Source organism: Erythrolamprus reginae, chromosome 1, assembly GCF_031021105.1.
Source record: "Erythrolamprus reginae isolate rEryReg1 chromosome 1, rEryReg1.hap1, whole genome shotgun sequence".
Taxonomy (NCBI): Eukaryota; Metazoa; Chordata; class Lepidosauria; order Squamata; family Dipsadidae; genus Erythrolamprus; species Erythrolamprus reginae.
Window position 1 is genome coordinate 81,398,638 of NC_091950.1, and position 27,749 is coordinate 81,426,386.

At 39.7% G+C, this 27,749-nt stretch overlaps 1 protein-coding gene across 1 annotated transcript in view; it reads right to left on the bottom strand.

The window, feature by feature from the left end:
• FMN1 (formin 1) overlaps positions 1 to 27,749 on the bottom strand; it is a 108,482-nt gene that overhangs the window by 61,310 nt on the left and 19,423 nt on the right. The window contains exons 3-6 of the mRNA XM_070756507.1: positions 16,686 to 16,747; positions 10,291 to 11,003; positions 7,195 to 7,345; positions 1,961 to 2,048 (exon numbers count right to left, since the gene is read on the bottom strand). Coding sequence (XP_070612608.1) covers positions 1,961 to 2,048; positions 7,195 to 7,345; positions 10,291 to 11,003; positions 16,686 to 16,747 — 1,014 coding nt within the window. The remainder of the gene's footprint in view (positions 1 to 1,960; positions 2,049 to 7,194; positions 7,346 to 10,290; positions 11,004 to 16,685; positions 16,748 to 27,749) is intronic.

Genomic DNA, 27,749 nt, shown 5'->3' on the forward strand with positions numbered 1-27,749 from the left:
AGTACACTGAGAGGAATCACTTGACTAGAACTATGAGTTTAAGGCTCATTGGACCAGTTCTATTATTAAATATTAAATTCTGAATGAGCAAAATATGCAAAAAAATATTAATGACTTCAATTGCATTTTAAAAAAACAATACCATTAAAAGTTTCTTCTACTATTTTACTATGTTATAAAAATGCTCTAACACAGCAATCTGTTTTAGATATAAATGTGAGCTTAAATACTGGGGATAACTCAACAGCTTTATAAAATCATAAGCAAAGATTGAGGCAATACACTTATATTGTGGAAAAAACTAAGGAGGTGAGTGGCTAACCTTCATAATTTAATCTCAGCTGATCCACAAAAAGAATAATAAGAGGATTCTGGCAAATCTTTTGGTATGAATAGGACTTAAAAATGTCCAAATACTGTTAAACAGCATTTTAAAATTTAATATTAATTATCAGTTTGAAACAAGAAGAATTATAAGGTCTTGTCAATAGGAAAATAATAGAGAATCATTTTGAAACAAGAAGAATTATAAGGTCTTGTCAATAGGAAAATAATAGAGAATCATTTTGATTCTAGTTGAGAAAACAAAAAACTGAGAATGAATCATCTATTTTATTACATATCTCATTTTATGTGGCATGAACTCCATTTTAAACTGGTTAGAAATATTTTCATGGTTTTTTTATGATTCGGAAGTCAAATCAAACCATAAAATTATTATGTACTCTCTTCATCTAATATTAGTCCCTTTAAACAAGACAGACAGCACTGATCTGCATTTTTTATTAACAACAAATGCCACTCTCTCTATCCTAAGAAACATCTGTGGCTGATTTTTTCCACAAATGTGGCAATCTTCAATTTGTTGGCTGGTAATCAAATGCAAACTTAAACATCTGTTTCCCAGATGTATGGAGCAAGATATTCCTTAACTATATAGAAATTGTGAAATATGTCAGTAACTGGCTTATAGACGACTGGAAGTAGAAAAGTGTCAGAATAGGAAAGAAATCCACCCTTAAAAATTCTATATATATATTCATAGATTTTCACAAGTACAGTTATGTAGGTCTTTGCATATTTGGGTTTCTTCCCGTGTAAGTTTCAGAGATTCTGGTGATGTTTCGATGAGTCGGACCTCATCAAAACATATATTAAGCCGCCCCGAGTCTGCGGAGAGGGCCGGCATACAAATCCAATAAATAATAATAATAATATACACACACACACACACAAATATATACACTTTAACCTTAGACTATTTACCGTTGATCTCATCTCATTCCTAAGAGGTCTGTAAGGTGTGTGTATAAGTGCACAAGAGTGCCTACCGTTCCTATCCTAATGTCCCCAGGTATTTGTAACCATCTCATGTACTCATAACCATGCTTATACATCTTATGTATTCACAATCATGTTTATACTTGGTCTGTAATCATATATATGCTTGACAAAATAAATAAATAAACAACATAAAATATAAATAAATAAATATGGAAAAGCCTGGAAACAACTTCAAATAGAACTAAGAATGTCAGAATTTCAGTTGCAGAAAATAATAATTATGATTTCAGTTTTTCAAGGCATTTTGGCTCCAGATGACATGATATTCATGAGGTGTGCGCTTGCTGTAGACTAGCGGAAATCTTTTGACGAAAGATAGAAAGTACATCAGGGTCCCCAAACTTGGCAACTTTAAGACTATGCTGGCTGGAGAGTTCTAGGACTTGAAGTCCAAAAGTCTTAAAGTTGTCAAGTTTGAAGACCTCTGAGGTATATATTGAATAACTATTATTAATAACTGAAAAAACCTGAAAAAAATGTAATAAACATTCATCAGAAATGTAATGCATGATACAACATTTATACATGGATATACCAAGTCAAGTTATTAAAGAGATATAAAATTTTAAAAAATGTTCAGGTATATAATTTCCATTGAAATAAAAGCAGCGCTTACCTTGTTCTATGTCCTTCATCTCCAGATGTAAACTGGATATCAGAATTCCTACAGTTTGAGATCTCTTCCCATCCAATAATTTGATAATCTGGAAATAAAAATACCCAATCAAGTCAGAATAAAAATTAACATGATATTTATAGCTTTCTATACTGATTTAGTAACTAAATGTCAATCATCACAACCTTTTTAGATTCATCAAGATTCATCAAGATTAATTTATTTATTCATTCGTGGATATAGCCCATAATTTTTAATTTGTTCTGACATAATGCAATATTATCTCTGCACCATTTAGAAGTTATGCAATCCTAATACAGTGATCCCCCGCTCGTTGCGAAGGTTCCGTTCCAGGACCCCCCGCAACGAGCGGGTTTTCGCAAAGTAGCGCTGCGGAAGTAAAAACACCATCTGCGCATGTGCAGATGGTGTTTTTAACTCCCGCAGCGCTAGCAAGGAGCCGAAGATTGGGGGCGGCGCGGCTGTTTTAAAACGTCGCCGCCGGCATGGGGGGCTTCCTAGCAGCCCCCCAAACCCGGGTTGGGGGTCCGGGGGGTGCTGGCAAGCCCCCCATGCCGGCGGCGACGTTTTAAAACAGCCGCGCCGCCCCCAATCTTCGGCTCCTCGCTAGCGGGCTTTCGAGATGAGTCCTGAAGCGAATTCGCTTCAGGACTCAGCTCGAAAGCGGCGAGAGCTAGCGCCCAGCCCCGTGACATTCGCTTTCCTGCCGCCCGCAGCCGAGTGATCCTGGGCTCCTTCGCAACCTCGGAGAGCTTCCTGGGCATGAAAGCTCACGAAAACCAGGAAGCTCTCTGAGGTTGCGAAGGAGCCCACGATCACTCGGCTGCAGGCGGGAGGAAGGCGAATGCCACGGGGCTGGGCTCGGTTCCGTCCTTGGCTCCCCTCCTACCAGCCCCGCCGCGGAAGGCTCCATTCTGTTCCCTGAATGGAGACCGCCGGCCGCTCAATCGGGCCGGCAGGGAACAGAATGGAGCGTTCCGCGGCGGGGCTGGGGGAGCCGAGCCCAGCCCCGTGACATTCGCTTTCCTGCCACCCGCAGCCGAGTGATCCTGGGCTCCTTCGCAACCTCGGAGAGCTTCCTGGGCATGAAAGCTCACGAAAACCAGGAAGCTCTCTGAGGTTGCGAAGGAGCCCACGATCACTCGGCTGCAGGCGGGAGGAAGGCGAATGCCACGGGGCTGGGCTCGGTTCCGTCCTCGGCTCCCCTCCTACCAGCCCCGCCGCGGAAGGCTCCATTCTGTTCCCTGAATGGAGACCGCCGGCCGCTCAATCGGGCCGGCAGGGAACAGAATGGAGCGTTCCGCGGCGGAGCTGCTAAGGGGGGGGGAGTCGAGCCCAGCCCCGTGACATTAGCTTTCCTGCCACCCGCAGCCGAGTGATCCTGGGCTCCTTCGCAACCTCGGAGAGCTTCCTGGGCATGAAAGCTCACGAAAACCAGGAAGCTCTCTGAGGTTGCGAAGGAGCCCACGATCACTCGGCTGCAGGCGGGAGGAAGGCGAATGCCACGGGGCTGGGCTCGGTTATCCCCTCGGCTCCCCTCCTACCAGCCCCGCCGCGGAAGGCTCCATTCTGTTCCCTGAATCACTTTGAATCCAGCAGCTTCTGCTGGATACGGGCGGTGGGTGGGACGAGCGGTGAGGAAGCCAGGGGCTGTGGCAGCTCGCCCCCCCATCGCCCGTATCCAACAGAAGCGGCGGGATTCAAAGTGCTGGGGTGGGGGGGGTGTCCCGACAGCCCCCCACCCCAGCACTTTGAATCCAGCAGCTTCTGCTGGATACGGGCGGTGGGTGGGACGAGCGGTGCGGAAGCCAGGGGTGTGGCAGCTCGCCCCCCCATCGCCCGTATCCAGCAGAAGCGGCGGGATTCAAAGGGATTCAAGGCTAACTTCTGCGCTTGGCTTGAGGACTCAGCTGGGAAGCGGCACGGGTGTTTTAAAAGGTCTCCGCCGGCATGGGGGGCTTCCTACCCCCCCCGAACCCCCAACCCGGGTTTGGGGGGGGTGCTAAGAAGCCCCCCATGCCGGCGGAGACCTTTTAAAACACCCGTGCCGCTTCCCAACTGAGTCCCGAAGCCAAACGAACCCGGGTGGCCGGGCGAGCAGCGAGCAAATGGCGGGTGGCCGGGCGAAGGGCGGGGCGAACGGAGGGCGAGCGGGTGCTGGGGGGGGGCTTCTCGCCCTCCCGCCAGCAAGAGGCGAAAGACCCAGGGAAGCCGCCCAGCAGCTGATCTGCCCGGCGGGGAACACCATCTACGCATGTGTGGCCATAGGAAAAAAGGGCGCACATGCGCAGATGGTGTTTTTACTTCCGGGTTGAAAAATCGCGATGTAGCCCATTCGCAATGGTCGGGGACGCAATAACCGGGGGATCACTGTATAACATGAATGATTTTCAAGGTATTTAAATTATGCCATATTTTATACTTATTGGTTATAGAAATCAAAGGACTTTTAATTGCCAATGAAAACCATTAAATCATATACTTAATTCTTTCACTGAAATTAATAGAATTTAAATCAAAGTTTGTCTGAAAGACAACATATACTATTATTATTAACATTTACAATAAAAATGCAGTAAATGAATAATTGAGGGAATTAATGGAAATAAATGAATAAGTGAGAACAAATTATTGGATGGTTGTATTTTTGTTTATTAAGAAAAGGCACCTTGGTGTAAATATTTTTGCAATGAAAGTTTTATCATACATCTTTCTGAAGTTATACATGTTATGTGATGAACTTGACAACAGAGTAACGTCTAATAGAGGTAATTATTGTCTAAAGAAAGGTATAATTTGTACAGCACTTACTGACTTTGAGACAGACCTTTTTAAACGGAACTTCTTAGGCTATCATAAACTTCATTAGGCATGTCTAATATTTGAAATAAAATATTTCCTGAACGTACTTTTATTGTGATGCTTCTCCATATCATAAGTATGCCCCAGAGATACAATCAGAATGAACACGCATAATCTCTGAATATATCCCATTTTAAATTGCAAATAGCTATTGAGGGTTATTTTTAACATTATTTTAAAACCACAGATGTTGATTTCAGACTAACTAAAGCTCAAAAGGAATAGCTTGTTAGAACCAAGATACAGAACTCTTGCAACACTAACATGGTTTGGTTTTGTAGTGCAAAAAAATAAATCAACAAATAAAAACAATTTCATAAAAGAAGATAACTCCATTACATAATTATTAGCAGGGAGAATAATAATTTCCATGTATTAGAGCAGGATAATAGAAATTTGCAGAAATATAATATATGTTTAAGTGTTAAAACATAATCTATAAATAATTTCTCATCCGAAAACCAACTTGTTACAAGTCTGCAAGAGCTGATCAATAATAAACTGCCCGAATAATACATTTAAGTCATGTATTAAAGAACAGGAAGTTTAGAAAATGGTTGAATAAATAAATACTGTTTGAAAAACTGTGTGACATCTGGCAATGATCCTACAAACTCACAGCAAGGTTACACTGGTCAAATTTTGGTACTGATGGCTAGAGGATGTTATAAAATGCTGATGCAGACTTCTCAAATTGTTTTTAGAAATACCATGACATAGTAATTTATAATCTTTCGTAATTATGAAATAAGCAATAAACCTGATGACATTCTCTTAAAATATAAAAATGTTCCTCATTCAAAATATTGACATTCACTGTAAATGAGAACATGTGTTACTAATTATATGAAACCAGTTAGAGGCAGAAAACCCATTATCTTCTGTCACTGATATAGTAATCGCTGCACTAAAAAGTGAAAAATGATGGATGGAGCCTTATTTATATCATGCAGGTGACACAAATTATCCCCTTTCTTTGTACAAGGAAAGTATAATAGTCTCTGTTTGGTAATGTTCGATTCTATGAGAGAAACTGGCATATGGCAAATAATAAACCTCAGCAAAATGGAGTTATTTAAATTTCAAAAAATATTGTCTCACAATTTTCACTCAACATTTCAGGTAATAATCATACTGAAAACACATAGTTTTTTCATAGCAGGAGAATAGTAGATATGCTTCCTTAAGGTCTCATTACAATACATCAAGAAGGGCAGCTTTGCTTAGCAGTTAAGGCATCACATTAGAAACCTGAGATTGTGAGTTCAAGTACAATCTTAGACATGAAGCTAGAGGGATGGATGACCTTGAATCAGTGACTTTCACTCAGCCCTTGGAAGGAGACAATGGCAAAGTACTTCTGAAAAACCTTGCCAAACAAATAATGCATCTTGATTGTCTCTAGTTCCTCAATAACTATCTGTTTTTCAGTTACATCTCCTTCTCTTTTTCCTATCAAACTATTTAGTACAAATTAAAACTGTATTAACAAATGACCATGGGTAGGAAAACAGAATCATTCTAAGATGACAAATGATAAGACAAGTAACATGGTTTAGAATACAGCTGAAATAAGACAAGTATATGATTTGTTTCCAGGGAGACAGTAGACCACAGAATGGCTGTGTTAACTACATTTAATTTCTGATCATGTATGGTTTAGATTTTTAGAGACTGGTATCAAAATATGCATGGACTCATTGTAAATTATGGCTTAGTGAATTGCCTAAATAAATCTTACTTTACAATCAAATAATCCATATATGTGAATCCAGATTTTATTTTAGGAAAGGTAGAATAAAACAAATCTATTGCTATAAGTGAGAGTTTTGTGCAAAATACAGATTCATTCTATCGAATTTTGTTACCTTCCAAAGCAAAATAATTCATATGTAGTATCTAGAGAATATGAAACAGTGTTTTTTAACTTTAAACTTCTATTGCCTGATTGGTATTAAAAGTAAAAGCAGGTTCACACATTTAGTTGGGGGCAATGCCAAAATATCATGGCATATATACAAAGGAAGATTTAATTTTAGGTTACAGTTATGTGAAATGAAAGGAAATGGTACTAAAAGTCATGTTCCTTATTTGATGGAAGTACTATTTTAAAGGGCTAATTAACAGCCTGAAACAAGTCTGCAAAAAATTAATCCCAGATGCTGGCTTTCGTAAAAAATTCTTGGCCAATCAGAAACAGATTATTTTTGTCCAATTTTTGTATCCCTTGGCCATCGATTTTTTTAAAATTAAATGTTATTGTAATTTTTATTCTATACTAAACTCAAAATCATTAAACTAAAATTAGTTGTTTTTTTTAAAAAAGTACAGTAGTTGGAAAATAAAAATACCTTTTTGGTTTTTGTTTTCTTTTCATAAGATTCAGCTAGTGCTTTTTTCTTTTCCTGAGCTGTTTCTTTTGAGAATAAGTATTCAAATTCATTTGTATCACAAAGATTGGGTTCTTCTAATGAGTCCCAAAGAGTTGGCAATGACTGTTGACTAAAATGAGAAAAAAAGAGAAACATTCATAAATTGTCTCTTAAAGGTAAATGTTTTGCAGGTGGGTTATATCAGGGGTCTCCAACCTTGGTAACTTTAAGACTCCTGAACTTCAACTCCCAGAATTCCTCAGCCAGCAAAGCTTGCCAAGGTTAGAGACCCTTGGGTTAGATCACTTTTGAAAGAAATGTTTCATATGAAGAACTGTATAATGCCCAACAGTTATCTCAATTGTTTTGGTATTGCATAGATTACAAATGTTTTATTTTATGGACAACAAGATTTTCTTCAGTTCTGTCCCCTCTTTTATTTTTAACAAAGTTTGGAGTAGAAATTTAACTCTTCAACATGTTTTATTATTATAGTTGGCTATGTATATCATGCTCAGTTTAGTGTGTCACACTAATTAAATCAGAATAATTTGTAAGAGACTTCTGTGTCTTTTTCAACAAATTATAAATTAAAGGAAAACATGATTGAACAATTTATCACAATATTTGAAACCAATAAGGAAATTATTCTAGGCAGATTGCTTTTCTCTTTACTAAAAAAAAGCTTTCTTCAGTAGTAGCAACTGATATTTTCCCTCCAGCAGGGGTCACTCAAACAACATTCTACTTATCCCTCTCCTGTAATACAGTTTCTAGTCTTTTTTTCCATGATATGGTCATGGAAAGAAAAGGAAGGAAAAGTAAAGGAAAGCCAATGTGGCAAATGGATCAATGAGATATTATTGAAAAACATACTATATATGTCATACTATATATTACTGACAAATATACATGTCAATATGTCTATGACAATATTCCTTCCTTCCTTCCTTCCTTCCTTCCTTCCTTCCTTCCTTCCTTCCTTCTCATTCATTCATTCATTCATTCATTCATTCATTCATTCATTCATTCATTCATTCATTCATTGGATTTATATGCCACCCCTCTCCGGGGACTCAAGGTGGTTTACAGCATATAAAGAACAATATCCAATTTTTAAAACTAAACTAATCTAAACCCTCCAATTTATTAAAAAAAGCAGTCATTCTACTATTGACCTCACTCCAGTCTTAAGAAGTCTGTAAGACGTGTGCATAAATGCACCAATGTGCCTACCATCCCTGGCCTACTGTCCCCCATTTATTTGTATCCATTTCCTGTACTCATAGTCATATGTGTTACCTTATATATGCTTGCCAAAACAAACAAACAAAAATAAAAGAAGGTAAAAGTGATTGCTAAGGGTAGATAAGGAAGACAATTTCTCATTCAAAAATTTATTTTTAAGGGTGCTATTTTCTATTGCAAAGTGTCAGATTTCACAAAGATATTGGTTATAGTACCATCTTCCTTTTTTATGAATCCCTCACTCCTTTTTAATAGTTTAATGCATTAATATAGCAGAAAAATGTAAAAAAAAGTTTAAAATATTGTTAGAAGCTGCAAGAACACCTTCACTCTTTTCTCTGAAGCCCTTACAAGCAATTATATGAGGGGTAAGTTCTAACTTACCTCACTGCTAGTTCACTTCCTCCCATACCACGAAAGTGCACCTCAAGGGTGTGAATGCGCTTTGCGTGCATGCACAGTGGCAAAAATTTGACCCTCCCCCCCAAAAGCCCAAAACAAGATGGCAATGTATGCACAGTGCTTCTGCGTATGCTCAGAAGAAAAATAAAAAAATTCAAAAAAAAGATGGTAGCACCCATGGACTGGCACCAATCAAACCGGTTCCGTGATGTCATCGTGATATCACCAGCAGGTCACCATTGGTTCAAGAGAACCGGTCTGACCTGGTCTGAACCTACCTCTGAACTATATCATAGGTTATCCGGGGTATACTTTATATCAAATGACATTGTTGTGTTAGACACAAGTATAGGTCTGAACAAGAACACTGAGGCAAATATTTGATAACACGAAGCAGTGAAAACAAATTGTTCAAATTTCCCATAATTTTGCCTCTTGTTCACATTATCTTTTGTGAATAGCACACCAATGCACACGTATGATGTATTTATGTATGTAGGTATGCATGTATGTATTATGTATGTGGATATACAATATTTCTTTATTTATTTAATTTATTTATTAGATTTGTATGCCACCCCTCTCCGTAGACTCAGGGCGGCTCACAACACAATAAAAACAGTTCTTGACAAATCTAATAATTTACAATTTACAATTTAAAATAGTTAAAAAACCCCATTTTTAAGCAGACATACCTACAAACATACCATACATAAATTATATAGGCCTGGGGGAGATATCTCAGTTCCCCCATGCCTGACGACAAAGGTGGGTTTCAAGGAGTTTGCGAAAGGCAAGGAGGGTAGGGGCAGTTCTAATCTCTGGGGGCAGCTGGTTCCAGAGAGTCGGGGCCGCCACAGAGAAGGCTCTTCCCCTGGGGCCCGCCAACCGACATTGTTTAGTTGATGGGACCCGGAGAAGGCCCACTCTGTGGGACCTAATCGGTCGCTGGGATTCGTGCAGCAGAAGGCGGTCTCAGAGATATTCTGGTCCGATGCCATAAAGGGCTTTATAGGTCATAACCAACACTTTGAATTGTGACCGGAAATTGATCGGCAACCAATGCAGACTGCGGAGTGTTGGTGTAACATGGGCATACCTTGGGAAGCCCATGACTGCTCTCGCAGCTGCATATCTTCTCCACATAAGCAAGAAGACATAACTATAAATAAAGTGAAAACTGATGGAAAGATGGGACAGGGTTAGAGGTTTTATGGCCAGTAGAATTTGAGTGGGGTTATAAAGAATAAACTCGAATCACTCTATAATTTGTAATCTTGGTTTAAAATATTACAAATTAGTGCACCCTCATTTTGGTGGAGGGAATTGAACCAATGATGTTGGGTGTCTTTTGTGTAGTGTGCATCTGTTTTTATTATCATTAAAACTAATACATTTTTTTAAAAAAAGAAGACATAACAATACCTGCTATCTGATATTTGGATTCTGTTCCAGTAGAGTGGCCTCATGAGACAAGAGGGTTCAACCGCAGGTTTTCGAGGACCTTGACTCATTGAAGAAAAATTAGAGCCAAGTGGTGGCGGTAGTGGAGGTGGCACTCCTGTTCCTGGTGGAGGTGGCCCTGGTGGAGGAGGTAGAGATGGCTGATGAACACCAAAAGCTGATGGAAGCGGTGGTGGTGGAGGTGGCGGTGGCGGATGGGCAGATTTCAAGCTTGTCGGCAACGGTGGTGGCTGTGGTGGGATTGAAACAGATAGCGAGAAAGGAAGAGGAGGTGGAGGAGGAGGTGGAGGCACTGTTTGGTCCAACTTTGAAAAAACATTCCCTGAGATATGGTCAGAACTGCCTATTTCCTTACGATCAGCTGAAGTCAAAACACTGTTATTCAAATAGGGTTTGGAAAGTTTCTTTGGAAGTTTTTGATTATTTTTGGGTGTCCGTGTTTCTTCTTCATTTGGCTTTATAAAAGTTTCTCTATCTGTCTGGATGCATACATTTCTGTATGTCTTTGGTGGGTTGTCATCTTCAGTGGATACACAGGCATCCTTTGCTTCTTCGTTTTGCTTGTATAACTTATTTTCCAGTTCATTTTTTAAATCTAGAATGTGTTCCTCAAGCTTTGTTATTGTTAAAGCGTGTTCCCCTCGAATACGAAAGACATCGAGTTCAAATTCAGACTGTGAAAAAATATTGAAAAGTCAATGTATAAACCATTATGAACCTTTGCCTTATTTATTGTGCATACAATTTATGATGTTTTATAGATTTCTCCCCCAAGCTACTGTTCTTCAGGCATGTCAGAATTAAATTTCTCCCCCTACAGCAAAAGAACATTAATGACAAGAAGTTTTCCCAATGTATCCGGAGGACACCAAATCTCAAGAACCTAATCTACACTATCAATCGTTCTTTGTCTTATGACAACCTAATGATAAGTAAAGTGCCATGGTGTGTTAGTTAGATTATTGTGCTCTGTCTACAAAAACAGGTGTATTTACAGCAACCTATTTACAAAGGGAAAATTTAAAGTCTTATTAATTTTACAGCTTTCCTTAAGGAGCATTTTGGCCTCATATGATTTATTGAGCTTTCTGATTTCTTTTCCCCTCCCCAAAAATGTGAGAATTAATTCATATACTGATTATTCTGGAATACAATGTCCAAACATTATAATTTTGGTACGAACAGTCCCATATGCTACCTTCTGACTGTAGGGGGAAAAAATAATGACTTTTTGGTTTGCATAATTTCTACTTTCCTTGAAACCAAAACAAAAATGTTGAATACTACTTCATAAGGGGGAAAAAGAGGCTTTGAAACAAACTCATTTATCCTACACCAGACATTCTCCTTTGCAGGGAAAGTAAAATTCTGAGACTACTGTATATCAAAAGTTATCAAAAAATAATTTCTTCTGAAGATCATAGACAATTAGAGAATCATGTAAACATTATGAAGACCATTCTCTACATCAGTGATGGCAAACCTTTGTGGTTTGCATGCCAGCTAATTTTATAAATTAGCTAGGGACTCTTAGCCTGAACTAACTGTTTGTTATCATCCTAAGAGGCCCTTAGAGGGTCTGGAATTTTGATGTGATGTAACTCATCTCTTCTTTGAACACAGCTTTTCTTCTACTTTTAGTTCTAACAGTGGTAGATCTCTTACTTCTTCTAACAGCTTTTTATTTTTTATTTTGCCATTAGCAATATATTGCTTTAGCAGGTGGAAGTGACTCATGCCTCATAATGCCTCCCTCCTATCACTGGCTAACAAGACTTTGAGTTTTGCAAAGTAAATAAACAATTGGGTGTTGCTTGAGTAACCAGACTTTTAGCTGTAAAACATGATACAGCAACAAAATGCAGATTTTAAAAGCCCAATTCTATACATGTATATTTGAAAGCAAGTATATTTGAAATTCGTGTATGTTTTATAGTACTTAATCTTAAATAGGTTTTACAGAAGGATATATGGTTAAATAATGAATTTGGTAGAAATATAAGGTGGCACAGTATTCTTTTTTCTTCTATTATAGTTTGCCACCTCACTTTGACTCTTGTTACTTGCCCAAGGGCAATTTTCTGGTCAAATACAGGAAGTCCTCAACTTACAACCATTTGTTTAGTGATCGTCCGAAGTTACAATGGCACTGTAAAAAGTGACCTATGATCAGTTCTCATACTTATGACCATTGCAGCATATCCACGGCCACAAGATTAAAAGTTAGGAGCTTGGTAACCACATGTCTTTACAATGGTTATGGTGTCAGCCTCCATGCTGCCTGCTTGCTTCAGCTGACATTGAAATGGGTGGGAGGAGGGTAGATTAAGTATTTGGGGAGGAGGGGAAGCTGTGCTGGAATGTCTCTTCATATGTCTGATTAGGAGTTTAGGGAGGAAAGTTCTCATCATCTATTGTCACGCTGCATGGACATTTATACAGCCTGCTCAAGGTCAACCACTTCAACTGACCAAATGTGGAGGCTCCACCTGGACCTATGACAACATGACATCTTGGGGTGCCATGATTGGATGATTTGCTGGGGGGTTATGTGGGGAGGAATTTGGGATCAGTTCTACATACAATTTATGCGCCTTTTGCCTTAGATCCTCCTTTCATTTTGTCACTATCAGTTCTTGTCTAGTAAAAATACTCTTCTCTATCATCACGGAGTTTGAGGGGGTCTTCCTAGACTTTGAGCAGAAGCACACCTGACATACAGTGTCTCCAGATCATGTGATCTCCATTTGCTACCTTCTCAACTGACTTCCAGGAAGCAAAGTGAAAGGGGGGAGGGGCAAAGATTCATTTAATGAACACATAGTTAACAACAACAACTGTAAATAAAATCATAAAATTGAGCATGACTCACTTAGCCATAACCATACTCAGAAATGGATATTCTAATGCCAATTGTGGTTTTAAGTAAGACCCCCTGTACTATAAATCCAATACTTCTATCATTTATACAGGCTTTGAATTTTGATTTTTAGCATGCTGGCTTACCTTACTGTTAAATGTGAAGACTGCTTATAACAATTAATTAGTATTTATTAATCTATTATATTAATTTAAGTAAAGATTAATTAGTAATAACTATTAACATTAAAATAAAAAGACATCTACTATAAAAACAGATAAGCATAGGAAGATCTCTCTGAGATGTTCTAGAACACACTGATTTATTTCATTAACAAACAATTAAATTTGTAATTCTCTTAATTTAATGAAAATGCACCCTATTTCTTTATCCTGTTGCTTACTCCATAGAAACGTTATTTCTTTTCACCTTTTTTTTGGAAGAAGTCATTATGATAACTATCACGTTTCCCTGAAAATAATTTTTGCTCCAAAAGACTCACTAGGGCTTATTTTCTGGTTATGTCTTATTTTCGGGGAAATATAGTACTGGTTATCACCTTTAAAGTCCTACATGGCTTAGGACCAGACTATTTTGGGGGCTGTCTACTACCTCACATTTCCCTGCGGCCAATAAAAGACTACAGAGTTGGCCTTTCCCAGGTCCTGTCTGTCAAACAATGTCAGTTGGTGAGGCTGTGGGGAAGAGCCTTCTCTGTGGCAGTTGGAACCAACTGCCCCTGAAGATTCACACTATCTCTACTCTACCGGCCTTCCGGAAGGCCACTAAGACCTTTCCAGAAAATAAGCCCGAGTGAGTCTTTTGGAGTAAAAATGGCCTTTCCATTAAGGCCATTAACACTTTTCCAACGGGCCTGGGACCATGAAGGATTGAATGTACGAATGTACGTAGGGTTATTGATTGTTTCTACATTTATTTTGATACTGTAATTTTATACTGTTTTGATATATTGTTAGCCGCCCAGAGTCCACCGGAATTGGGTGGCATACAAATCGTGTTAAACATTAAATAAACATTAAATGTGTCCATCTGGCTGCTAATATTAACTGGGATTTGTTTTGGGGATTGGGTTTATATTACGAGCATTCTGAAAAATCATGCAAGGGCTTATTTTCCTGGTGGCGTTTTATTTGCAAGGAAACACGATAACACTGAGCTTTGCTTTGCAATTAGTTGCTCATATTCAGTAAAGGAAATTATTTGGAGTATTTATATTTAAGTTCTGAATTTTCCACTCCATTAGGATGCAAAATATATAGTCAGAGGCCTGGGCACAGGTTAAGATAATCACTGCAAAGTGTTGTGTAAAAAACATTCTACAAAATATTAATATTTCTAAGATAGGAGAAGATAGGAAGCAACTAAACTTGTAAAAAAAAAAATTCTACCAGCAAAAGAAAGAGATGCTTAACTGACCTCTAGTGGATTTTTTTCTAATGGATTTTTATAAGTTTTGGTTGTATGTAACAGGCAAGGAACCCCGTCGTCTTCCAGATGTTGTTGGAACGATCTTCCATCAGATGCAGCCAACATAGTCAATGATTAGGAATGATGAAGACTGATCCAACACCATCTGGAGAACTACAAGGCCCCAACCATTTTGCTTTAAATGTCTCACAGGAGGAAAGAGTTGACCTTCCCAAGTTTGCAGAAACTGAGAAATGCATTGTCCCTCCCCTCCCTCAAAAAATCAGTGGAAACTAGGTATAGAGCCAGGTGGCTTTGGACTCACAGCATAATTGATACAAAATAGGTTTATTGGATGCTATTTTTTTTTACAATACTGTATAGTTCAATGAAAACATTTAAGTACAATTTGAAAAAGGATATTACCAACAAAGACTGTAAAAAAAGCTTATGTACGCATCAAGGTGCCCTGGATATGAATGTGAAACACAATGGAATATCCTTCTGTTTTTCATTTAACTTATTCTTATGTTGGGAATATACACTAATGAAGGAAAATAGGATAATAGAAATACTACTTTTTGTAAATATAATTATTTATTCTGTATCCTTTTCTTTTCAGACCAGACAGATGTGTGGACTTTTGAAGCAATGGATCAGTTTAACTAGATATATTGTTACTGAATATCATAAAAATGAAGACTCTTACATACCAGACTTTAAATCCTTGTTACTAAAACCCAATTGCAGTAAATAGTTAACCAACCCCCCCCCCCCAAATATATTAACCTAAAACTCATTTTCCCCCCTAATCATTAAATACCAGGATTTAGGTTCCTTTAAGACAGAGGTAAGCAAAGTTGGCTCTTCTATGACATGTGGACTTCAACTCCCAGAATTCCTGAGCTCAGGAATTCTGGGAGTTGAAGTCCACATGACATAGAAGAGCCAACTTTGCCTACTCCTGCTTTAAGATAAACAAAGTCAGCATGAATGAGGGGACTGATCAATGATTGATTTATATTTTTCTCCTGGTGTCTCAACAGTTAAAAAAGTTTGGCATTCACAGAGGTCTACTATATCTCTAAGGAAGTGTCATTTGAGACTGTTTAAAATTCTGACAATATTTGAAGATGAAAAATATTTTCAATACAGAAGATGCCTAATAAGAACATTCCACAAATGTATACAGTGATCCCCCGATTATCGCGAGGGTTCCGTTCCAAGACCCTTCGCAATAATCGATTTCTCACGATGTAGCGGCGCGGAAATAAAAACACCATCTGCGCATGCGCGCCCCTTTTTCCATGGCCGCACATGCGCAGATGGTGGAGTTTGCGTGTGGGTGGCGGGGAAGACCCCTTCGGCCGCCCAACAGCTGATCTGCTCCGCAGCGCGGCAGCAGCGAGGAGCCGAAGATGGGGTTTCCCTGTTGCCCAGGCAAAGGGGAAACTCCAAGATCGCTTGCCGCTTGCCCGTTCGCCCGCCCGCCCGGCTGCTCGCTTGCCGCTCGCTTGCAGCGCAGCAGCAGCGAGGAGCCGAAGATGGGGTTTCCCCGCCGCCCAGGCAAAGGGGAAACCCCAAGATTGCTTGCCGCTTGCCCGTTCGCCCCGCCCGCCCGGCTGCTCGCTTGCCGCTCGCTTGCAGCGCGGCAGCAGCGAGGAGCCAAAAATGGGGTTTCCCCGTTGCCCAGGCAACGGGGAAACCCCATCTTCGGCTCCTCGCTGCTGCCGCGCTGCCGAGCAGATCAGCTGGTGGGCGGCCGAAGGAACCTTCCCTGGGTGCCGCCCGCCGCTCGAGAGCAAGAGGGGGAGAGATAGAGAAAGAGAGAGAAGGAAAGAAAGAGATGAGAGAGGGAGGAAGAGAGTGTGAGAGAGGAAGAAGCAAGATAGAGAAAGAGAGAGAGAAAGAAAGATGAGAAAGGAAGGGAGTGACGTCATCGGGTGGAAAAATCGCGATATAGCGATTCACAATGATCGGGATCGCGAAACTCGGGGGATCACTGTACATCATTTCAACAGTGGAAGAGAAAATATTTTTATAGAAATAAATGCCCTAGAATACTTACTTTTAGTTTCTCTATTTCATCCTTATGCTCCCTTTTTAACTGCAAAATCACAGCATGGTACTCTATAAAAAGTGAAATAATATGTCAGACCAATGTTACAAAGGTTTCTGATATGCCAGCAGAAATATCAAAGGAACTACCATATCTGATATCATACAGCATTTCCTGGATGCAATGCAGTAAATGATAAAGTGGAAACTATAAAATATATTGAAGCACAACTCACTAAAATTGATTGTTTTGCTAAAATAAATTATTTTGCTTTTCACTTTGTATTAATGGCTCTAATATTTTTATTTATATTTTATTGCTTTTTAATTAATAACAAAAATTATCAAAACATAAAAATTATAGTAATGGGGTTACATACATTTTCAAAAAGAAGAAAAAATAACATGTAAAAGTGTAGTAAGAAAACAGTGAAAAAATGATGGAAAAGGGGAAAAAAGAAACATATATGCCATGACTTCTAGGGTAATATAAGCATTTCCATCTTTTCGATAACTTACTATGTCTAGAAAGAAAGCAAAAAATGGGTTAGCATGTACTGTATTGAATGAGTGAATGAATAATGGGGTGGTATCTCTATATGTTGAATAGCTGAAACACCTATAAATGTATTCAGAAAAGCTACTTCAAATAGAGTATCTTAAGAAAGTAGACAGGCACTGAATGATGCTAACTCTGTCCAGACGTCCAACAAAATCTTTAGCCTAGTCTCAGTGGCTATATGTTCAGGCACAGTGAAGGGGGGGAATGGCCCAGCCCCGCTCAACCATGCCAGCGAAGAAGAATAGAAGTTCCAGCCCATCCACCCCATGAACGAAGCGGGTGGCATGAAGGAGAATACTTGGCAGCAGCAGGTTGTACAGAGGGTCGATAGAGGTGAGGGAACCCCTGCCCTTTCCTTGCCTGCCTCTGTGCTTGTCACTGCTCACACACTAACACCCTGGCCCTTGCTTCTTTGCTGGTCCTGGAGCTGAAACAGAAGACGAGAGGGGCAGTGGTGGCGGCAACCATAGTTCCCTCTAAGCTGAGCAGTGAGCAATCGCTCACTTAAAAATCATCATCAACTCAGAGTTTTCCAAACCTGCCCAGAAGCCGAGAGGGAAAGAGTGAGAGGGAAGGAGAGAGAGAGGAAGAGAGGAAGAGAGAGAAACAGATAGAAAAAAGAGAGGAAGGAAAAGAGAAAGAAAAAGAATGGGAGTAAGGAAGAGAGAAAGAAAATCAAAATCTAGTTTGAAACTATCTCAACTATTTAAGTGGCATTTTGATATTGATAGAGTTGCCCTATTATGAGCTCACTGTTATAGACACACAGTACAGTATTTTATTTTGAAATTCTCTGAGGCAAAACAGGGTGGGTTTTTTATTTGTTTGTTTGTTTGTTTGTTTATTATTTCTGTGCCGCCCAGTCCCGAAGGGACTGCCGCTCAGACACTATACTCTTCCGCCCCCCCCCCCCAAAAAATTAGAGGGAACACTGGCGGCAACAGCACTCCAGAATGGCACATGACAGGGGACATGCTGCTGCTGGGCCAGGCCGCCCACTCTCCCAGTCCCAGAGCACTTTCTTCCTTCTCCTGCCACTGAGAAGAGAGAAAGAAAGAAAAAGAAAGAAAGAAAGAAAGAGACAGACAGACAGACAGAAGACCGAGATAAAAAGGAAAGGAAAGAAGGAAAGAAAAGAAAGGAAGAAAGAAAGAAAAAGAAAAAAGGAAAGAAAAATAATAAAGAAAGAAAGAAAGAAAGACAGAAAGAAAGAAAGACCACAATTGAGTCTAAAATTTTGGTTGCTAAACAAGAGCGTTGTTAAGTAAGTTTCACAACATTTTACAAGCTGGCCACACCCACCTAGCCCCTTGACCATGTGGTTGATACACACATACACATTAGCAGGATTCTATGTTATTAGAATTACATTGTTACTATATTGTTATTATTTTAATAACAGAACTGTACAATCAAAACAAAACAATATGGAATGGGGAGTGTATTGATATACATACATTCCAAAACTCCTAATCTGCAGTAGAGGAATTAAAAATAATAATTTATGAAAAGGCTAAGTTAAGATGGCATTACAGTATTGAAAGAAATGGAAAAAAAAGAGAAAGTAACAGAATCTATACATACATATTATACTGATAATAAAAACATACTTATGAAAATTCACATGGAATTGTCTCTTGGTGACCATCTAAGGCCGTGATGGTGAACTTATGACATGTGTGCCACAGGTGGCACACAAAGCCATATTGGGGGACACTTGAGACTTTGCCTTGTGTCGGCCTTGGGGAAAGCCATTTTGCCTTCCAGATGCTTCAGGGAAGCTTCTCTGAAGTCCCGGAGGCAAAAAGAAGGGAAGATGTCAAGGAACGAGGAGTCAAGATAGCATTTGACTAAGGGTTCCATTGAAGCAATGTGGGTTGAAGCAGAACTCCCACAGCAATAATTTTGGACTCTGCAATTAGGTCCACAGCTTCTCAACCCTAAGCAGGCAACACAGTTATGAAAACAGAGGATTATGAGAGTTTAGAGTCAGGGCCATAAGGAACACAAGCCACTATCAAGAGAAATATAGGTTTTTAAGGATAGCTAAAACTCCTGAATTTATTGATTTTTATTAAAGGGATAAAACAAAGCAAAATGAAACACAGAAGCGAGTCAACTAATAGATAATACAAACAAGTAAATGCTGAAAATAGTTATATTGTATATGTATATTAAAATGGGTATATATAACAAGATAAGTCATGTACACTATGCCAAAGAAAGACAGGAATAATTCCTTCATTTTTCCTATCATCTCATCTTATAAAACAAATAAGACTATTGTGGTATATATGCATAAGCGCACTAGCGTGCCTTCCGTCCCCTGTCCTATATCTATGTCTCCTATATCTTCTCTTCTATCCCTATATCTTTTCTTCTATTCTCTCATTGATATATTTTATTCCTATATTTTCTCTTCTATTCTTTCTTTGATATATTTTACTTCGAGTGTATCCTCTATAGCCTTCATTGTGTATTATTGTGTTTTGGACAAAACAAACAACCAAACAAATAAACAACCAACCAACCAACCAAATAAACAAACAAATAAATAAATAAATAAAAATAAAATTTACAGTATAAAGTCTGAGCATTTTTAGTGAAAAAAATAATCCTAAAAAACCCCCCCAAGGAAAACAAACTTTCTTCATGAAATGAAACAGCACAAAACAAAATGTCACTTCCTGATTACAAGATAAACCTAACTTCAAATACCTTGAAATTTCTTCTTTTCTTCTTCTCTCATGTATAGTTCTTATATTAAACTACACATATTAGGTGAGTAGCCAAATTAAATATATCCAAGAGTAAAAAATAAATCTATGCCCATTGCAGTAATGGACTGCGGATATCTACTGTTTATTTCAATTAGATTTTTTTTCCATAAAAGGGCAGGCAAAAAAAATTTAAGCAATCTGTTACATCTTATTGTCATTAAGGACACACCCTCTCATTTACTTTTGTTAGTTTATTTTTTACTTAAAAATAGTAACTTGGACACAATTTTCTTATCTAGCAGGCCTACTATTGTCCTAAATCTGCGATGGTGACCCTAAGGCACAAAGACCCTTTTTTAGGGCATGTGAACCATTGCCCAGCTCAGTTCCACCAACATGTATACACACTTCCCACTGGCCAACTGATTTTCAGGTATCTGCTACATAGAGGGTGGGACGCATAATGGGAGATGCATATGCCCATGCAGACGTGGGTTGTTGTTGTTGTTGTTGTTATTATTATTATTATTATTAATATTATTATTTATTAGATTTGTATGCCACCCCTCTCCGAAGACTCGGGGCGGCTCACAGCAATAATCAAAAACAACATAACATTGCAACAAATCTAATATTAAAAGTGAACAATATATAAAACCCCAACAATTTAAAACCCATACAACACATACATACCAAAAACATTAAATAATAAAAGCCTAGGGGAGATGTCTCAATTTATTTATTTATTTATTGGATTTGTATGCCACCCCTCTCTATGCCTGGCGATATAGGTGAGTCTTGAGTAACTTGCGAAAGACAAGGAGGGTGGGAGCCGTTCTAATCTCTGGGGGGAGTTGATTCCAGAGGGCTGGGGCCGCCACAGAGAAGGTTCTTCCCCTGGGGCTTGCCAAACAACACTGTTTGGTCAACGGGACCTGGAGAAGGCCAACTCTGTGGGACCTTATCGGCCGCTGGGATTCGTGCGGGTTCCTACCAGTGCTGTCCGGTGCGCTACTCTGGTAGTGGCCCGCCAATTGTGAAATTTTGGCATGATGGCTCCGGTGCTCTCTTTGCCAGTCCGTGCACGCTGCCATCTTTTTTCTCTAATATTCAGCAATTTTTTGGCTCTCTCAGCATGCGCAGAAGGAAAATTGTCCCTCTGCACATGTGTGGAAGCAAAATCATGCTTGGGGACACACAAGTGTGCATCAGTAGTAAGGTAAGAGGAATATGGTCCTGTGTGGAGGTGGGGGTATATGCGCAGTGGATGGAAGCACAGGTGGGTGTGACGCCCCCCCCCCCCCGTGGCCCATTTTTGGTCCCAGGAGGCTGCAGGAGGCCTGCTAGGCCCAAAATGGTCTCATGCGCATGTGCATTGGGGGTTGTGGGAGTTGTGTGTGTATGGAGCAAGGGGGAGTCACACACACATGCATGGGGGAGTGTGAGGGGGTCATGCATGCATCCATGGGGCAGGGCGTGTGCAGGAGTCATGCATGCATGAAGGTGGGGCACAGAGGGGATGTCGCACACATTGCATTATGAATACTGGCACTTTTCCATGCGTGTTTTGGCAATGTAATGTGAAAAAGGTTCGTTAGACATGCCTTTATCAGCTTGGCACAGACAAAGCTCATGGATTATATCTTCTATCAACCCAGTTATATCTCCTTAAGAGGTACCAAGTGAGCCAAAGAATACATTAAAAAATCTTTAACATATATTTATAGTAATTAAATTGAAACAATTAATTATTCTCTTATACAAAGCACATCTACTTTAATCCAACAGACTAGAATAAAAAAACTGAAACATAAGATAAAAGCAAGAAACACCAAGAACACTGAACTGTTGCTAAAAGTGTTGGTTTTAAGACTCTGTCAGCACCTGATATAGTTGGACAACTGAATACCTAATTATACAAAACTTGCTGACCATATTCATTCTAGGTCTATTGTAAGGTTACTGGACTGGGAAGGTGTTTTAGACAAATGCTGCACTAATTGCAATTTGGGAAAAAATTAAAAAAAAAAAATAGCAAAGCACAGGTTGAGCTTCTGCAATTGCTTGTGTCCATTAAGAAACTTTCTGAGAAGGCACCAATGTTCAAGTGTTGGTCCAGAGGATACTTGGATGGGGAATGATTCAAGAGCTGAAGCTACTTGTGATGACAGTTTTCCAAATGCCATTGTGCCAATCAAAAGAAACACTCATGAGTTTGTTTAATTGGTTGAGCAAGAATTTATGCCGATTTTATTATTGGTAATTCTGCTGAAAGGTGCATATTTATTGAAGATCTTTATAACATGTAAACATTGGAGATAATCCTTTATAAATCAAACTGGACAAAAATACCCTTTTTATCTGATTTAAGATGAAGGGTACATATTTGTTTTTAGATAAGACAGCAGAAGCTCAGTATTTGTTGCACATTAAATAACAGCTAAGCTCAGATAAAAAAACAAGAAACTGTGCAGATATATTTGCCTTTGATAAGTATATTATTCAGGATTATTATATTTAAAGCAGGCTGGAAGTATTCTCGAGAACTCCTTCAAAACAAATACTTCAAGTCTTCTTGTAAATTAGATTAACAGAAGAGAAGACAGATCAGGGCATTATATTATAAACCAATCTATATAGAGAGTAAAATTGGCTGCATCATTCTGCAAAGAAACATGAGGATTACAGCATAGAACCTCACTGAAAAATCTGTTTTATAGCAATTTTGGAAATGAGAGCTGCAATTTCATAGTGTGGTACACAGCAGTGGGTTGCTCCTGGTTCAGACTGGTTCTTAAAACCAATAGTCACAAGAGCCTACAAAACTTTTGCCAGACCCATCCTAGACTACTGCTCATCTGTCTGGAACACATACCACATCTCAGACATCAACACCCTTGAAAATGTCCAAAGATATTTCACCAGAAGAGCCCTTCACTCCTCCACTCGAAACAGAATATCCTACGAAAATAGACTAACAATCCTGGCCCTAGAAAGCCTAGAACTACAGCGCCTAAAACACGATTTGAGTATTGCCCACAAGATCATATGCTGCAACGTCCTACCGGTCAATGACTACTTCGGCTTCAACCGCAACAACACAAGAACACGCAACAGATTCAAACTTAATACGAATCGCTCCAAACTTGACTGTAAAAAATATGATTTCAACAATCGAGTTATCAAAGCGTGGAACTCATTGCCGAACTCAATTGTGTCAACCCCTAACTCCCAACATTTCTCCCTTAGACTCTCCACGATTGACCTCTCCAGGTTCCTAAGAGGCCAGTAAGGGGCGTACATAAGTGCACTGGTGTGCCTTTCGTTCCCTGTCCAATTGTCTTTCCTTTCTCTCACTTATCATATATATTTTCTTTCTTTCATATATCCTCTCCTCTAAGTTCACTTTACCCTTATATATATTACTACATGTCTATTTTTCTTCCTATGTATTTGTGTATTGGACAAATGAATACATAAAATAAATAAAATAAAATAAAATAAAATTGTGGCAGCAGCAGGAGGCTCCGCCTATCCGCCCAGGATGCCCAGAAGTCTCACCCATGTGCATGAACCAATGGCAAATTTATTCATAACCCACCACTGGCCGTACACCTTACAGATGTTCAAAAGTTTATAGAGTTATTATTAAATCTGATTTAATTAGTAACTTATGATCTGGATTTTGGATTTTGCCAACATGGTTACCATGCTGTTCCATGATTCATAGCTGCATGAAGAAGGAAATGAGATTTGATTGTCATTCTTTTATCATCTTGACCACCGCTATACAGTAAAACTTCCTCCTCGGGAGAACCAGATACAATTCTTCTTCCATCTCCCTAAGAGTTTCACTGTTGGAGGGCAGAGCTAGAAGAGAAACTCCTTTCACAACACACAGCTGTTAAAACAAAGGAAGTGGCTCTTTACAACAAGGGTGGGGAATCTTTTGGGACCCACAGGCTGCCAGTACTTGCTCACTTCTTATAATTACTCATCATAATTCCACCAGGATCTCAAGACAGGACACAAAGTCGCTTTCTGTTAGATGGGTGGCCAGGCAACTCTGATTAATGAATAATATAAATAATTCTCTTTCCTACTACCATGACAACCTTGTGAAGGAGGTTGAACTGAGAGAGAAAGACTTGCCCAAAAGTCACTCATTGAGGCTTCATGACTTTAGGTGAATTTGAGACTGGATTTCCCTAGTATTAGTCAAACACCCTAATTCACACATCACAGTAGTGCAGAAAGATGCAACAGTGGCTTTTCACAGGCATTTCTACCGTATTTTACCAGCTGTGAGTACACAAGCAGACACACCCTCCCATGATATCAGTGTAGCTGAGACTGCTAGATTGAGGAGGTAAAACCTGCTCCTCCAACCGCTTGTCTATTTCCTCCTCACTTACCAGTATTGAAAATTGCTAATTTTGGAGAAAGCCCAGCAGCCATAAAGTCATCAATGCAGCAAGTATTAAGAAGTCTTGCAGGGAAGTACTAATAACTACAGCGTGCAATGCTCCAAGCTTAAGCACTGAAAGAAGTCTATGTTGCTGAGCCTTGAAAAAATAAGTATCGTAGTCTTTTAAACACAGACAGCAAGGGCAGCCAATGCAATGCTTTGAACCGAGAGAGACTGAAATATTTCTCAATATGTCTTTGTTTTGAAGGTACAGTGCTATCCTTTTATAAAATGTTTCCATTACCACAGTTTCTAAGTAAAATACTGGTTTTGGAGAGGCAAAAACATCTGAAGAGGCTTTCATTTTCTACTTATATTGCCAGACCTCTCACCAAAGTCAAAGTAGTGAATAAAATGTAAAATTCACAACATTATTTATTAAACAAAAAGTGTAATAGAAAACAAATAGCAGCTAGCAGCAGCCAGCAACTTAAAATAAAATAATGAACTGGACATCACTAACCACGAGTAACCACGTAAATATTTATAATAATACAAACTTTAAAAAAAATTATAGAGCTAGGGACTTTCTTCTCAGGCAGAAAATCAAATGAAAAGACAATCTTTAACAGAAAAATGATGGCAAGGGTAAAGTTTAAAAGTACTGTATCTTCCTATTTCAGTTTAATATTCACATTAAAGATGTTAGATACATTTTCAATATCCCTCAAGTTTCTGATTTAGCCACTAGATGTCAGCAGTCTATGCTTTGTTAAAATTGAACTTTATGGTTAAAAACACTGAAGTGAATTATTTCTATTAAAACTTTAATAAAGTTTTGCTTTGCAAATCAACAAAGGTGCATCAACAAAGGTGAACTGTACATGGTACAATGCCCAACATTTTGCAACATTTCCTTCTTCTAACAAATGCAAAAGGCTTTAGTGAAAGTTAGAATACAGGCATAGAAAAGATCTACTTAGGAATACTTTAAATGTATTTGAATAAATCATTTGCAAGTATGAAGGCAGTAAAAAGGCTGACAGAAGAGAAGGTGGCCAACTACTATGACACAAGCATCATGTTACAACGACTCAAAGTAATAATTACTAACAGAGAATACAAATGAAATGTTGAAAGAGATGGAAAAACTAACTACAACACAACACATACTGTAGTTATTGTAACCAGAATATATTGATTTATCCAGGCAATTGAAAATGCTTTCAACTGTTCTAGAACTAGCCATTCTAGCATTCTAGATTAATCTGTGATGTGTACAATTTGTGAGTATTGTGAGTATTGTCATGGTAAATTCAGTATCATTTTCAGAACAGAAGCTTCAATATATACATAAAATATAGACCAACAACAGACAAGACTCTTTTACACAAATTTAAACATTTTAAGAAACTTTGGTAGAATGATTGCGCCTTACTCTTCCAAACTATGTATCCTAATATCAAGTAATTGAAAGGCAGCACATAGGTCCACAAAAAGGTGATATGAACTTTGTTATATTAGGACTTCATGAAATCAAGACAAGGAAAAGAAGATTGAAAAATAAATCTTGTTTTCTAAATTGCTGTTGAAAGATTTTCCATTGGAAGTGCATCCAATAGTACTGTACTGAATCAGATTTTTGCAAAGAGAACACATATTTTCAATTTTGTAATGTACTAATGATATTTAAACCATAGTTATATCCTAGTTCTGTTCCACAGTTACATGTCATCTTTGCATACCTAAAAGTCTCAAGTTAATCCTTCTAATATGCAGTATAAGATTCTCTGGTAGAAAGTCTGAAGAATCTATTCTGACTGCATCTTGAAAGCTATAGTTTCTGTAGCCTAGAAAATATTAATCTACCTGGATTACACTAGTAGATTAATGTTCCATGTCTCTTACATATTTCCCAATCAAATGTTATTACATTCTGTGTTCCTACATATTCCTCAATGAAACACAGTTTTTTTAGTTCTCAAATAGTGTATATTTCCAAGAACCTACGTGAGTCTCTGGAAAATACCTTAATTGCTGCAGAGAAGGATTTTATTTGGCAACTGATACATATATTTAGAACAGAACAGAGTAACAGATTTGGAAGGGATCTCCAACCCCTGCTCAGGCAGGAAATCCTATACCAGCGTTTCCCAACCGGTGTGCCACGGCACAGTAGTGTGCCGCGAGACACGGTCAGGTGTGCCGCAGGAAGCTCCAGGTGGGCGGGGCACTGCCAGTGCCGGACCGCCAGTGCCTCCGACCTGGAGCTTCCACTCGCAGCCCGATGCAGCTGTTTCCGGCTGGGCCCCAAAGAAGGAAGGCGGGAAAAAGGAGGCAGGGGCGGGGAGGTCCGGCAGTAGGAGTAAAGGGATCCGCGGCCGCCCCTGCCTCCCCACGGTGCCTCTGGCCAAACGCGCCCCTGGCTTCTCTGCCCTGCCCCATTGCCCACCCGATCCGCCCACTCTCCTCCTCCGCCGCCTCCTGTCTTGGGGCGTGATCCGCCCCCTCTCCTTCGCTGCCGGAGAGAGAATGGAAGGCGCCGTTGTCTTCGCCTCCGCCGGCTCCCCTCGCCCTCCCAGACGTCCCCAGCGCCCGGCCACGCGCCGCCTCCCGTTAGCCCAGCCGACCTTTCCCTGCTGCCGTTTTCTCTTCATGGCGCAAAGCCACACAGTCCCGGACTCCCGGATCGCTCGCTTCTCCGGTCAGCAAAGCCATCTGCCCAGGAAAGCGCCGCGCCGCGCTTGCTGGCCGGAAAAGCGAGCGATCCGGGAGTCCGGGACTGTGTGGCTTTGCGCCATGAAGAGAAAACGGCAGCAGGGAAAGGTCAGCCGGGCTAACGGGAGGCGGCGCATGGCCGGGCGCTGGGAACGTCTGGGAGGGCGAGGAGGCTGATGGCTGCTGTTGCCTCTTAGCTGCAGAGCCGGCGGGCGGAGGCGAAGACAACGGCGCCCTCCATTCTCTCTCCAGCTCTCTCTCTCTCTTTCTTTTTCTCTCTGTTGCTGGCATGGTGAACGAGAGAGAAAGAGAGAGAGAGAAAAAGGAGGGGAGAGAGAATGAGAGAGAAAGAAAGCAATAGAAAGAGAGGGAAAGAAAGCAAGAGAGAGAAAGAGAGGGGGGAAGGAAGGAGAGGGAAAGACATGGAGGGAGAGAAGGAGGGAGAGAGAAAGAGCAAAAAAGAGGAAGAAAGAAAGAGGGATGGAGAGAAAGAAGGGAAGGAAGAGAGAGAAGGAGGGAGAAATAGAGTGAAATGGAGGAAGAGATTTTTTTTGTCCAAACTTTTCTTTAGCCCCGCCCCCCACCCCCCCTTCAGTGTTCCCCAGAATTTTGAAAATATTAATAATGTGCCGCGGCTCAAAAAAGGTTGGGAAACACTGTCCTATA